The 14,518-nt window shown below is 38.8% G+C and overlaps 1 protein-coding gene across 13 annotated transcripts in view; it reads left to right on the top strand.

The window, feature by feature from the left end:
• TAB3 (TGF-beta activated kinase 1/MAP3K7 binding protein 3) overlaps positions 1-14,518 on the top strand; it is a 46,286-nt gene that overhangs the window by 23,291 nt on the left and 8,477 nt on the right. Inside the window, exons 1-7 of one of the 13 annotated variants that reach the window (XM_010571323.1) lie at positions 3,748-3,994; positions 5,706-5,765; positions 6,251-6,488; positions 6,614-6,699; positions 6,788-7,703; positions 10,928-11,088; positions 14,349-14,442. In XM_010571323.1, the coding sequence (XP_010569625.1) occupies positions 3,947-3,994; positions 5,706-5,765; positions 6,251-6,488; positions 6,614-6,699; positions 6,788-7,703; positions 10,928-11,088; positions 14,349-14,442 (1,603 nt within the window). In that variant the 5' untranslated portion in view covers positions 3,748-3,946. Of the gene's footprint in view, positions 1-601; positions 657-2,237; positions 2,268-3,022; positions 3,212-3,747; positions 3,995-5,705; positions 5,766-6,250; positions 7,704-10,632; positions 11,100-14,348; positions 14,443-14,518 lie in introns of those variants that run through there. The other 12 variants (XM_010571321.1, XM_010571324.1, XM_010571322.1 and 9 more) reach the window with 12 other exon arrangements.

The raw sequence follows: 14,518 nt of genomic DNA, 5'->3' as shown, positions 1-14,518 counted from the left end.
GGACAATGAAATTTAAGAATTACATTTGTGTAGTATTCAGAGGAAAAATTGAGGTTCTTTACCTGATGGTACTTAAATCCACCTGTGTTTTCTCATCCTTGTAATCGAAAGATTTACATAAACTTTTAAGATTAAGGAATTTATGTAAAATGTATAGAAGCAGAATGCCTTTAACGTGTTGCTTTTGTAAACTGATTTGTTTATTATTGTGTTTTGTCTTGTTGCTTTTTCCACTTATCTTTCAAGGCCCAACTGTTGTTATAAAACTCTTAACAATTAACTTTAAATTGATGAGGCCTGAGAAACTGTCTTCCAGGTAACCTGTCTTCTGGAAGTTCACTCAGGAATTATTTTAGTTGCTGCATACTTTGTAATTGCATAAGTGCACCAGTACATAATTTATAAACTTCCAGATAGTATGTATTGACCTAATCTATTTTTCAATTGGATGTCATTACTGATGATTCATGTATCTTCATCTTAGGTGATTTAGTGCTTCAAAAATAACAGTAGTGAAATGAATTGCCTTCTGTATATATTTGAACACATCTGTGGGGAGTATCAAGACTGTAGTAATTGTACTTTATTTTTCATTATTTCAGAAAAGAGGCGTCAGTTGATTGATGGAACTGTTGACTGTTTTCTTAAATTGCAAGGTACACAAATGGCTTAGGGAAAGAAGATTAAATTTAAGATACTGTTTCCCTGTACATATAATTTGGGCATGTAAAAGGTGTGAAAAACTGATGAGTGTACTTGTTCAGGACTGGAGTCCTGCTTTGCATAATCCCCAAGGTTCACTAGTGGCTCCCAAGGTCATCTCTGTGTTAACACAGTGGGACCAATTCTGCAACAATATCCTTTGGTTTTGCCATTAGAACTGCCATGTATGTAGCAATGTTAATTTATTCCATCCCTGTGAAACGCTTTTTCACTTGAGTTTGGGTACCCTCAACTCACTTTTGAGAGTTACAGATGAAGCGGCTTGCTTTCATTGTGACTTTGGGTTGGTTGTTGATGTGTTCTGCTCTGTGAACTTTCAATAATTATAAGGCTGGTAGCATACACCTGGACATGTCAGCATGTCCCTTAGCCTGTGAAAGAAAGAAGTTTTGAAGGATTGCTTTCCTAGTCTCCTGTGGCTCAGCAAGAGGTCTTGTCTAGAGCATTTTAGCTGTGTGGTCTGTGCTGTAAGCTCTTGGCTCTCTGAACAACTTGCTTCTCCACCTGCCTGGTGCTGTGGAGCAACATGGGAAGCAAGTATTGTATTCCAGCCATTCTGTGTCTGCTTAGAGTGGAAAATGTGCAGTCAGTTGTAGGCAGGTCAAGCAGAATAGACGGGACAAAATGCTGGACAATAGGTAGGACAAAATGCCGGGCTCCTAGATACGGCAGTAGTGAATTTTGTGGTTTTGGCTGAAAAATAACAAATTTCCGCAGTAGCGTAACCATGGAATCCAAGGAGTTCTGAATGATTGTGTGTTCATGCTTCTTAAGACAATTATTTCTGGTTTCTTGTAGACTTTTCAAGGCTATCTGTGTAACTGTGAAGGCTAGAAGCTTTAACTGTTCAAAATGAGAATGGAAATTTGTTATCCATTATTTGCGTTTAGAAGAGAACTCTGATAAATTCGTAGTTGGCCAATAACTGCCAATTACTTTGAATGTTAGACCTTTACTCACCACAATTTCAGGAAGTGCTAGAAAACCATCAAAGAAATTATTCATTTAGATTGTTATAAAAGTGTTGTAGAAAAACATTGTATGTATTGATGGTGGATCTCCAGTCTGCTCACCCATGTTACATTTGAATTTGCATTTGAAGAGAGAAGTGATGCAAAGGCTTTTGCTCATGCAAATGAAATTATGAAAATTATTATCTTCTGTTTCAGATTTTCAGATGCTGTCATTGTTATTCCACATGGGTTTTAACTGCAGGTTATTCTGGTAGGGTACTCCTGCATTATTGCACTTCATCCCTTGCCTCCTGGGAAAAGGAGAGTTGTCTAGAAACACACAGAGCATGATTGCTGTCAGGTTTTCTTTGAGAATTCTTGTGGCGGTCTGCTTTTTCAGATTATGATGTTTGTTTGTCATTTACAAAAAATGAGTTTTATAAAAGATCCCCTACTGTGAGTGTAGATATGAAGTTTCAGCTAGCTCTTGTAGTCGGGGCTATGTCATGCACCACCTTCACACAAAGTCTTTGTGAATCTTTACTCAGAATTCAGCTGCCTTTTGATGACTGCTGTGATCATGAGCCACAAGTGAGAAGAGCATTTGTTGACTCAGACTGTATTTGCCTTCTAGTAGTCCTTGGGTATTGAAGTTCAGATAGGATCTTTTCACTGTTGAATAGAAGAATCCTGAAATGGAAAGAGGGGTTTTTGTCACTAATCATGTCAGTATGAATATAATAGGTGCTTTACAAAAATCTTAGATGGATGCTTATCATAATCCTAAAAAGGACTCCTTAAATTCTGTGTAGCTCTTGTTGTATTTCACAAAAATTGCTCCCAACTTCTTGGATTTGTAATGATGTAAAGAGGAAAGAGTTTAAGGCCTATTACTAGAGGAGTATTTTTGGATAATTGTGCTATTTAGTTTTCCAGCCTGTTATTTCTAGCATGTTGTAAATAAGAGACATGCGTGCTTTGCAATAACTTCAGGCTTTTCTACAAACAGTTCAGAATTTCACTGGGAGTAAATATGTAACAGTTTCATTTTATGCAGGTCAGATTAATTTAAGTTATGCCTACATAGTACCACAGTGGGACTGTGTAAAGACCTGAACTAGCACATTCCAGTGAAATGTCATGTAGACATACCCGTGATATGTTAAGTGTTTTCATATTAGAATTTGAGACATGATGATTCCCACTCTTGTGTTTAAGCCATTGTCTCTCTTGATAGCTAGATCTAAAAAAGTAATGCAGTAATTCTTTTACACATGCAGCTGAGGAAGGAGGAAAAGTTGTTGTGACGGCTTGGAAAATAATTAATTGTGTTTCCTTTCTTACAGAAAATGCCAGAAGCCTCAGAAGACCATAATCATTGGAAGGCCTGTTGACTTCCATTTTTTGGTAATCTGGAACATCATCAATCTGGCATGGCGCAGGGCAGTCAACAACTCGATGTGCAGGTACTCCATGATCTCCGACAACGTTTCCCTGAGATACCTGAAGGGGTGGTATCTCAGTGCATGCTTCAGGTATGGTAAAGAGTTTTTAAGAGTCTGTGTATTTTATTTTTGTAGTATGAAAATTCTTTCTAGTGGTATACATGGAGCATAGATTTTCATTCTTCTGGTTTTATTTTGAAAGAGTGGAAGACTCCATTACTTGCATTTTTGTCCTGTCTCTTATATACAAAGATTTTATCATTCTTCACTTATGTTTGTGGGTTTTTTTCTGCAGGCTATTCTTCCTTGTCTGTGTGACCTGTGACTGTATGCATACAGAGAATAAGGAAAGTGGCTAATGGGATGATTATTGATGCTGGCTACATAAATAACATACATATACTGAAGGAGATTTTAGCAAACAATGACTCATTCTTCCAAGATAAGGAACTGGCCTTAGCTAGGAATCTAAAGGTTTTCTGTCTTTATGGTATCTTTTTGCCACAGCTGTCCAAAGGTTTATTTTTACTTCTCTTCTTCCAAGTCAGGTAGCAGTTCTTTTTTGGTTTGGTTTTTTTGGTTTTTTTGGTTTTGTGTTGTTTTGTTTTGGGGTTTTTTTTCCATTTCTTCCTTCCGTCTTCATCTAAAATCACAAATTGGAAGTGATAATAAGTGACAACACATAACCATTTTTCAAAGTCGTGGTTGTCTGGGAATACTTTCCATTAATGGGAAGATTCAGGAGTGGAATAGAAACATGGAAGATCTGGTTTAGCCTTGCGTGGCCATTGCTGAGGTGGAACCTAATGTGATAAACTGCTGCATATGAAAGTAGCAAAGCTGTGTTTGCATCTGTCCCTGGCAGAAGAGAAGGTATACTTATAACTGTGGCTGTAATTTTTGCATTGTGTGTCTTCTAAACCATACAAATACAAATGAATTGCTTTCAGACAAATTTAAAGCAGGGGAAGCCCTGAAATGTAAAGCTTTACTTACCCTGATAGTCATCTCTTCTGGACTCTTAAGTACATGATCCTTTTGATGAACTGTGTTTAAGTCATGGACATCTTTAAACTGATAAAATTAAAGAATCCCTAATGCTGTAGAAGCATATGGTGTTCTATAACTATAATACGGTGTTCTGGATAGCTACTTAACATTACATTGCAAGTATCTGTCTTTTTTTTAAGTGTATAATCTGTTTCCAAACCCACTTTACATTTGTTTTAAGATACATGAGCTGGTTTCCATTAAGCTTTTGCAATACATGCTCTAGATTTAAACCAGTGTGAGTTTTAGACCTATCAAAAATTGAGGGTCCTTTGAAATGACGAATATATTCCCTACCCTTAGAAAATCAGATTAGGGCCTGTCCTATGTACGTTCTCTCTACCTCCACCCTGATGAAGTGACCTAAGGAAGATGAGGACTCTCTTTATGAAGTCCTCTTTAGATGGCAAGTGGCTGATGGTAGCGGTTAACTTTTTTGAGACTGCTGTCTTGGCACTGTGGTGCTGGTTATTATTACAAAGTCTGTTTCCCACATGTTCTGGTTTTAAATTTTTCTGTGATACATCTGGATATTCTCATTAACCCTTGGGGTCTAGAAGGGGAGCTTGGCATGAAGGGGAAGTAGTCAAGGAGTGAGAGCCATACGTAATTAAGTGCTGAACTCTTTTGTCATGTTCAATATTAAGTCTTCATCTGAGAACATGCTGAATATATGTGTTCGTCTGATAGTGAAATCATATGAAATTTTGGGAAAGTCATCTTCACTTTAGTATTAAGACTGACTAGGTATCAGTCCTTTAGAAAATAAATGTAACCGTGACTTTTTCAACCAATGGATAGGCTGTTGAAAATAGTTATTGCAAGGCCACATGACTATTAATATGTATACAAACTTTGTATAGTGATAGCGTTTAAAATAGTGAAACCATTATTAATGTATATTCCTTAGAATGGTATTCTTAGCATGCTAAGGAATGCAAGGCTGTATGCATGTATATATAAATATGTACACACTTGTTGTGGTAAGGAGGTGCTGTATGTCACAGAAGGTACCAGTCTTGAATCACATGTAACCAAGTTAGGATGCTGAAGGCCAGATGTAGTTGAACTTAAAGTGAAATTATTTTTCTTTTAACTACTGTTTAAAAAAACCCTGAACCACAACTGATACAGGCTGTTGTATGAGAAAGTGGCAAGAAAAAAAATAAATCCACAATCTGGAATGTTTTCTAGTGATTTTACTCTTTTGGAAAAGCTATCATTCGTGTTGTTCTTTTAACAAGATTAGATTAAGCTAAAATGAGTGGAGAGGGGAAGAAGGGAAAGGGAATTCCCCATTTCACTTTTCTTTTGATTCATAATTTATTGTCTGTATAGTTTCAGCTGCTGGCACCACAGGACAAGTCAAACATTTACAGGGGTTATGTGGTTTCCTCACTGATGTATGAATAAACCTTTTTTAGCCTTGAGCCTGAATTCTTAAAGGCAGTTGAAATTGCGTCAGAATTGTAAGGTGCTTTATGGAATTGCCAGTACTTTTTCAAGCAATACTTATTCTGACTTCATTTTCAAGGCACTAAATTATCTTCTGCCAAGAGAAGATGGTTTAAAATCTGGGCTTTTAAACTTTCAGGTAAAGAGAAATACACAGATAAACAGTAAAATAAAGATGAAAACAGTAAACACTCAGGCAGACATTAAAATGTCATCTGCATTATTCTTTTGACTTCCCAGAGTTTGCAATTTTGATCTAGTTGAATTTGATCTGTGCTGTTACTAGAAGTAGTTAATTGTATATACCTGTTCCTTGCAGAAGATGCCAAGAGCTCTAACCATTGCTGTCCCCAAAACTGGACTTGATTTTTTTTTTTTTTTTTTTTAGTATGTCATACTGTAGCTAGTGTTACCATAGCATTTTGCTAGATGCAATGTGAGCTATGTACTACTTGCATACTATGACTTAGAAGGTGTTACCTTTATTTCAAAATTTGTGTCTTTGAAATGTTATCCCTAGTTGTGTTCAAGCTAGGCTTGATGGCAGCTTCAGTTGAATGCTTGTAGAATGCTGGCTTTTTCTTTTGCTATTTGACAATAATAGGTGTCAATTCTTACTCCTAGAACAACAACAACCTAGATGCCTGTTGTCGAGCCCTCGCACAGGAGAGCAACAAATATTTATATATGGAGTACCATAGCCCCGATGACACCAGAATGAATAGAAATAGCCTTTTGCACATTAATCTGGGTATTCATCCTCATACCAGCTATCATGCAGGGGATGGAGCTCAACTTAATGGTGGTCGTACACTGGTACACAGTTCAAGCGATGGACATATTGATCCACAACGCACAGCAGGTAAACAGCTGATATGCTTAGTTCAAGAACCACATTCTGCTCCCGCTGTTGTGGCAGCTTCTCCCAGTTACAATCCATTTTTCATGAATGACCAGAATAGAAATGCAGCTACTCCTCCTCCACAGCCACCTCCACAACCATCGTCCATACAACCAGGAATGAACACGTCTGCTATGCAAGGCCCTCCTCCCACGTATATGCACATACCTCGGTACAGTACAAATCCCATTACTGTTACAGTATCACAAAACCTCCCCTCTGGACAGAGTGTACCCAGAGCTCTACAAATTCTTCCACAGATTCCAAGCAATCTTTATGGGACTCCTGGCTCTATTTATATAAGACAAACATCTCAAAGTTCTTCAGGACGACAGACTCCTCAGAATACACAGTGGCATTCATCGCCACAGGGCCCAGTTCCACATTATACTCCCCGTCCTCTACCTGTGTATCCACATCAACAGAACTACCAACCTTCTCAATATTCTCCTAAACAAGCCCAGATCCCTCAGTCAGCTTTTAGATCACCACCGGCATCCCAGTGTCCCTCTCCCTTTGGCTCTCCTCAACACCAAGTTCAACCTCCTCAGCTGGGTCATCAGAGTTCACATGTTTTCATGCCTCCTAGTCCTTCAACTGTCCCACCCCATCCATATCAGCAAGCATCCCAGACTTTTCAAAAACAAGGCGGTCACTCTGTATCGTATCTTCCTCCTTTTGCTGGACCTAGTTTATCCAAAGGTTCCATGAATAAAATAGAAATTACAGTTGAGCCACCGCAAAGACCTGGGACTGCAATGAACAGAAGTCCTTCACCAATAAGTAATCAACCATCTCAACGAAACCAGCACCCGCTGTATGCAGCCACTACTCCTCCTTCAAGCTCTCCATCAAGAGGTATGTCAGGTCAACCCAAACCTCCATTTAGTGTTAATCCAGTATATATTACCTACACTCAACCAACTGGACCTACAGGTGCACCAACACAGTCTCCTCGGGTAATGGTATCTCAGCCAAACCCAACCATTTTTAAAATCACAGTAGGTCGAGCACCGACTGAGAATCTTTTAAATTTAGTGGACCAAGAAGAGCGTTCTGCAGCACCAGAACCTATTCAGCCTATTTCTGTAATCCCAGGATCTGGAGGAGAAAAAGGAAGCCATAAGTATCAGAGAAGTTCTAGTTCTGGATCAGACGACTATGCTTACACTCAAGGTAAATGTTTCATCCTGCAAATTGTATTATTGTAAAATGCATTTTCAGCTTGATTCTGCTACTTACTAAGGATTTTTGAATCTGTACAGACAAGAATAGAAATTGCACCAAAAATCATCTAATGAGAGAGTTTGTTCTGATTTTTAAAAAATTTTGCCAAATTTCAGTCTAATACATAAAGAATTTCTGAGGTTCTTAAAGTTGCTATACTTTTGATGTTAGGGGAATTTCTTAAAAGAAAACACTGCAGCCAACAACAGTAGATGGTTTGTTCATATACTGTGTGTCCAGTTTGTAAATTCTGCATTGAACTGTGTCATAAATTTACATGTGGATTTTACTACTTCTTGTATTTGTTCCATACTTGAGTGCTTTATAAAACCTGAAACGCTAACTTCTGCAGGGAATTTGAATCCAATTTACTTGGTTTAGATTGAAGAGTATTAAGTGAAAGAGGAGAGGGAGGTAGGATTGCAGCTGAAATTACGTCAGGTGTCCATACAAATAATATTTCTATTTTGAAAGGTATTAAAATAATTATTTTGAAGAACTTAATCAAAAGTTCACTTCTTCCATTTAGAGTTTTCAAAGAGGAGGAAGAGATTGGCAGACAAATTTTAGGATGTGCGTTCTGCTGCATTGGGATAGAATGTAGTTAGTCTTAATGCCACGTATAAACGAAGAATAAAGTAATTTAGTAAAAAAAAAAAAAAAAAAAAAGTGAAATCTAACCTTTAGCTGAAAACTGCTTTTCTCAGAGTAATCTGCTTTATAGATTTGAAACATTTAAAATTGAGCAAATGAATCAGTCTGCAAGCATTCAAACCAATCATTTGGGGTAATGACAGAATGATAATCAGCAGCAATTATTTAAAGAATGTGCTTTGTTTCTGGATTTGCATTTGGAAAAGAGACTCTATTCCTCCGTTGCTCCTTCTAGCCTTCCTTTCACTTTAGAGAGCTGAAATAATGGTTATAAAGCTGACCTGTAGTTCTTGATTTCATATTTCACTTTGTGTCTTTTGAGCTATTCTAACTCATCAACAAAGAGCTGTAGACCTGGTAGACCCAATTAGAAATGTTATTTGGAGAGAACGAACTCTAGTAGGTCTGTAATTCTTAGGCCATATGCTTTGTTTGGTAGCATTTCTATTACAGCTTCATTAAAGATTTTCAGTTACATGAGAAAACTGTAAGTAGCTTCACATAACTGAGAAAGACATATTTTGAAATGTTTAAATCTGGTTTTGCCTTTGTATCTTTCACTAGATTTGTGTATTTGGAAAACAAAATCAATAAAACTAGTTAGTATATGCTTTTTGGGGCATCTGCTTTTGTGGCAATACCTACCACAGCTGGTCTTTGGTATTGCTGCACTCTGAACTCTTGATAGGAATAAATTGTAGAAGAATAGATGTTATATTCTTTACTACCACAAAGGAGTCCTAAAGAAAAGTATATTTAACAGCTTAATACAGGGAACAAGTTTATTTAATTTTCTTCTGAATATGAACCATTGTGAAAAGTGTTACCAAAAATCCATTCTGGTGTCTGTACTTTCACTGTTTCTTTGTAGTGTGAGTCATGTTTGATGAGTTGTACTACAGTATAATGTGAAGCTATGTAATGTAGTCATATCAGATGTTGATTTGGAGGAGTCTCACAAAGACAAGGTTTGATAGTAATTAGTGGAAAATCATACAGCCTGGTATGTGTACTTTTTCTTTTCCCTTTAAATTTTGCGATCTCTTACTCTACTTGGATGACCTATGCTACCTCAAAAAGTAGAGAACAGTTTTGTTCAGTAATACTGGTGCCTGTATTATAAAAACATCTGATGTTATTCTTGGATAGGATTTTCAGTGTTTATTCTTCAGCCGTGAATTGGTGGATCCATACAAAATCCAAAGTACAGTGCTACATTTTTGCACAGAATGCTGACAACTGATAAAAACCACTGTCATTTTTATGCTCCTGACTGTTACTTTTTTTTCGTCCTCCCCCAGTAAGCTATGTCATATTGTTGCTTATTTTTCTAACTTTTTTTTTTAGCTAGTATGCAAATATTCTTGAAATATTATGTGTTTTTTTTCTTTGCCTGTGTTGGTTAGGGCTGAAGAAAAGGGCAGGTGCTAGCTGGTGCTTTGTATGAAATAGCATTTTGCAGATTCTACAATGTCTTCATACATTTGAACAGTTCGCTGGAACATTGTTATAAGAGCAGTGTGCTTGTTTGAATACCCACAGCAAATTTCTTTTATTTTTCTCTGTCCTAGTAGACTTTAATCAGGTAAAACCAGACAGATCAGAAAGTGCTAAGCATCACACTGATTAACTTGGCCAGTTTTGCATCATGATGAAATACCAAGGAAATGCTTTTCCTGCAGAAACCGAGTATTATTTTCTAGCTAGTCAAAATTCTTTATTTGGCTGCTCTGGGAGCCCAACATCAGCTTGTGACTGAGAGTCATAAATTTCAGTACTGTGACAAAAATATGAGAGAATGATTAACAGCAGAGAGAGGTTAGAGGACAGTGAATTGGCTCTATTGTAGAATTAAAGACTCTGAAACACCTGAGCTGCCCCCACTTTTTATTTTCTGGATTCTCTGGCCTGTTTTATTGAAGTTCTATAGTTTTGCTTTTGAGTACTGGGGAACTTACAGTATCGAGAATTACGGTACTCTCTGAAAAGCTAAGACTACTTTAAGTTATTTTAGCATAACCTATTATAGCAGTGAAAAAAAAAAATTCAGTACTGACATTTGGCTGATGTCTCAAGGCTAGTGTGTCAGCTGCTATTGAGCAGCAGATATGAAGTGTGTGTTACCTTCTGATCTTACCTCTGGTATTTAATTTTTTTTTTTGTCAGTACGGTATTAATATAACTAGGTTGCTGTTTCATCCTGAGAAGCTGTCTCCTTGTACAGGTGCCTTTGTATTTTTGAGGCGAGAAAGACCAAATGCAAAAAAAGAAGCTTTGACCAAAATGGTAATATCAACTTCGAGTTACTGTCTAAAATGTGTTTTTATTCTGGAAGAACTTTGTTCTAAATTGTAGTTCATTTGGCATGAAAGCATCTTCACCCTGATACTTGGCTGCATGTTTATGATCACTTTTTTTTTTTTCCAGAAAGGTCACTCATGAATCTTATGCATAAGTTAAGAATTCAGTTTTCCAGGTTTTTGTGTGCTAGTAACTATTTCTTTCGTGTAAAACATTAGCCTTGCTGTTACATCAACGAGCAAGGATGGAGAGATTAGCAAAGGAACTGAAGCTTGAGAAAGAAGAGCTCGAACGCCTGAAAGCTGAAGTCAATGGTATGGAGCATGATCTAATGCAGAGGCGGCTTCGAAGAGTTAGCTGTACAACTGCAATTCCAACAGTAAGCAATTTGTTAGTATTTTAATTCAAGATACAAATTTATTTTTTATGTTTCCATGGACTGAAGTATTCTACAGAAAAATATTTTGAGGTATAAAATCTTCAATCTTTGGAGATGATTTTTTCATAAGTTCTTGGCTTGTCATAAGCCAGCTCTTATAATTTAAGAGACAGATACGTGTCCAGCTTTCTTAGTGTTTGCAACAGAATTTCTGAGACTTTTATACATGTGCTTTTCTGGACTACAGAACTGAATAGATAGTTACTTTCCTAATGATCTATAAAAGTGTATGTCCAAATCTAGTTAAAGAGCCTGAGCCATATACAGCTTGGTGTTCATGCAGCAGTGTTTCTTTCTTTTTTTTTTTTTTTTTTTTTCCCTTTAAAAGGTCTTTGTTGTATTGAGGTATTTTGTTGTTTGAGTAGTTGTACCTCATAGACAATCGTGTGCCAGGTAACTTTTCAGTGGTAGTGTTGGCTCAAATAGTTGGCACCTCTCTCTCCTCTTTTCCTTGTTGATTCTTCCTATCTGCCTGACTTCCACCTGAAAGTGACTCTAGCCCAAACATCTGTATGGCTCTAATAGGAGAATTCATCTGACTGAAAAATAACTTCCACTTTGTGCAGTTGTTAGCCACAACAGTTCAGACTTACTCACTGTGTTGACATAAACAATGCACACAGATGTAGGCTGGAAGACAGAGTAGGGGCTGTTAGTGGCTTAACTAGTATGGCTGCTCTATGTCTTGCCTGTCTCAGGGCAGCGTTTGACAGATATGTTCCTGGGAGGAATAGAGAGATGCTGTCTGAGTGTGCAAGGATGAGGTTAGGAAAGCCAAAGTCCAGCTGGAGTTGAATCTGGCACAGGTTGTCAGACAAAAGGAAGGGCTTCCATTGGTACATAGGTGACAAATGGGAAGGCTAGTGTAAATGTGGGCCCATTGCTCAATGAGACGGGGGACCTGGTTACATAGGACATGGAAAATGCTGATCTACTGAATGCTGCCTTTGCCTCAGTCTTTACGGGCCCTCAGGAATCCCGAGTCCCAGAGACCCCAGGAATAGTCTGGAACAAGGAAGGTATACCCTTGGTGGAAGAGGATCAGGTCAGGGAAAACTTAAGCAAAGCGGACATGCATGAGTTCACGGTCCTCACTGGGATGCACCCACAAGTGCTGAGGGAGCTGGCAGATGTCATTGCAAGGTCACTCTAGATAATCTTTGATTGATTATGGTGTTTTGGAGAAGTGCCTGAAGACAAGAGCAAATGTCGCTCCTGTCTTCAAGGAGGAGGACCCAGAGAACTACAGGCTCATCAGCCTCACCTTGATCCCTGGGAAAGTAATGGAGCAGCTAATTCTGGAGCCCATTTCCAGGCACATGAAGGACAAGAAACTGATCAGCGGTAGTCAGCATGGATTCACCAAGGGGAAGTCAAGCTTGACCAATTTTATAAACTTCTAGGATGAAAAGACTGGTAGATGAGGGAGAGCAGTGGTCATTGTCTATGAAGACCTTCAGTAAGGCTTTCAACATTGTCTCCTGTAAGATCTTCATAGAGAAGCTGAAGTATGGGCTGGATGAGCAGACAGTGAGGTGGATTGAAAACTGGCTGAACAGCCTGGCCAAGACTGTGGTAATCAGTGGCACAAAGTCTGGTTGGAGGCCAGTAACTAGCGGTGTACCGCAGGGGTCAGTACTGGGTCTGATCCTGTTTAACATCTTCCTTAATGATCTTGGGTGATGGGGCAGAGTGTGCCCTCAGCAAGCTTGCTGGTGACACAGAACTGGGAGAGTTGTGCTGCCATTCAGAGGGACCACAGCGTAGTGGAGAAATGGGCTGCCAGGAACCTCATGCCATTCAGCAAGGGGAAGTACCAGGTCCTGCACTTGGGGAGGAACAACCCCATGCATCAGTACAAGCTGGGGGTTGGCCAGCTGGAAAGCAGTTTTGCAGAAAAGGCCCTGGTGGTCCTGGTGGCGACCAAGCTGAAAACGGGCCAGCGATGTGGCAAAGAAGGCTAATGATAACCTGGGCTGCATTAGGAGTGTTGCCAGCAAGGGGAGAGGGGTTGCCCTTCCCCTTTGTTCAGCACTGGTGAGGCCACACTTGGAGTATGGTGTCCAGGAGCAGGCTTCCCAGTACAAGAGAGAGACATTGTCATACTGGAGAGTCCAGTGGACGGTCACAAAGATGATTAAGCATCTCTCCAGCGAGGACAGGCTGAGAGAGCTAGAACTGTTCAGGCTGGAGAAGAGAAGGCTCAGGGGGGATCTTATCAATGTATCAGATACCTGAAGGGAGGGTGCAAAGATGATGGAGCCAGGCCATTTCCACTGGTGCCCAGTGACAGGACCAGAGGCAGTGGGCACAAACTGAAACACAGGAGGGTCCCTCTGAACATCAGGACCAACTTTATTACTATGTGGTTGACTGAGCACTGGCACAGGTTGCCCAGGGAGGTTGTAGAGTCTTTATCTTTGGAGATACTCAAAAGCCGTCTGCCATCTGGGCAGAGGGTTTGGACCAGATGACCTCCAGAGGTCCCTTCCAACTTCAGACATGCTGTGATTTTTGTGACTCTGTGATGCCACGATGTATCCTGGAATAAGATAGTTATTCCTACATGTGTGTTAATAATCACTGCTGCTAGCATTAAGAACGCTTTGTATTCCAGTAACTTAGGGTTTCTTAATGATGTGCAGATATATGGACTTAAATAACTGATTATTCTGTTAAGAATAATTACTGTCTTGAAGCATTGAATGATTTGAATATACAGGGCTAGAAGGTTTGGCATGTTGGAGCTCCTTGGGGTGATGCAAATAAATAAACTTCAGACCTTATTTGGTTATAACCAAGTAATAATTAATGTGAGCTGCAGCTCATATTGTTTCCTGATCATCTTGATGTAAACTCATGTAACAAGTCATCAATTTATACAGAATTTTATAAGGTGTATGGTTTTATAAACTTGAGCTCAGCTATGTCTTCTTACTAATGAATTTTAGTATTAACATGTTCATTTTTGTTTGGTTGGTTTGTTTTCCTCCTGAAATGCAAATAGAAGAATGTTTTTTGAGGGAATAAATTGGGTAGGGGGAACAGGACAGACAGTGGAATCTTGGCTATTTTTTTCAGTGCCTTATCTATACTCCAGTTTCTAATAAAGCTGTTGACAAAGATATAGCAACGTTATTTCTATGTCAGATAGGATGCTGACTTTCCCACAGTTACTATTTTGGGTTGTTTCTTTCTAGCCTGAGGAAATGACCAGATTGAGAAGCGTCAACAGGCAGCTCCAGATAAATGTTGACTGTACACTGAAAGAAGTTGATCTCCTTCAATCTAGAGGTACAGTATTGATAGTTTTTTTAAAAACATAATTTGGATATGGGCGGGAGTGTTGATCTGCTTGAGGGTAGGAAGG

Source organism: Haliaeetus leucocephalus, unplaced genomic scaffold (genome assembly GCF_000737465.1).
Source record: "Haliaeetus leucocephalus isolate CR32 unplaced genomic scaffold, Haliaeetus_leucocephalus-4.0 Scaffold317, whole genome shotgun sequence".
Taxonomy (NCBI): Eukaryota; Metazoa; Chordata; class Aves; order Accipitriformes; family Accipitridae; genus Haliaeetus; species Haliaeetus leucocephalus.
Note: the sequence above shows the minus strand (reverse complement) of the source record. Positions and strands in the feature narration are given on the sequence as shown.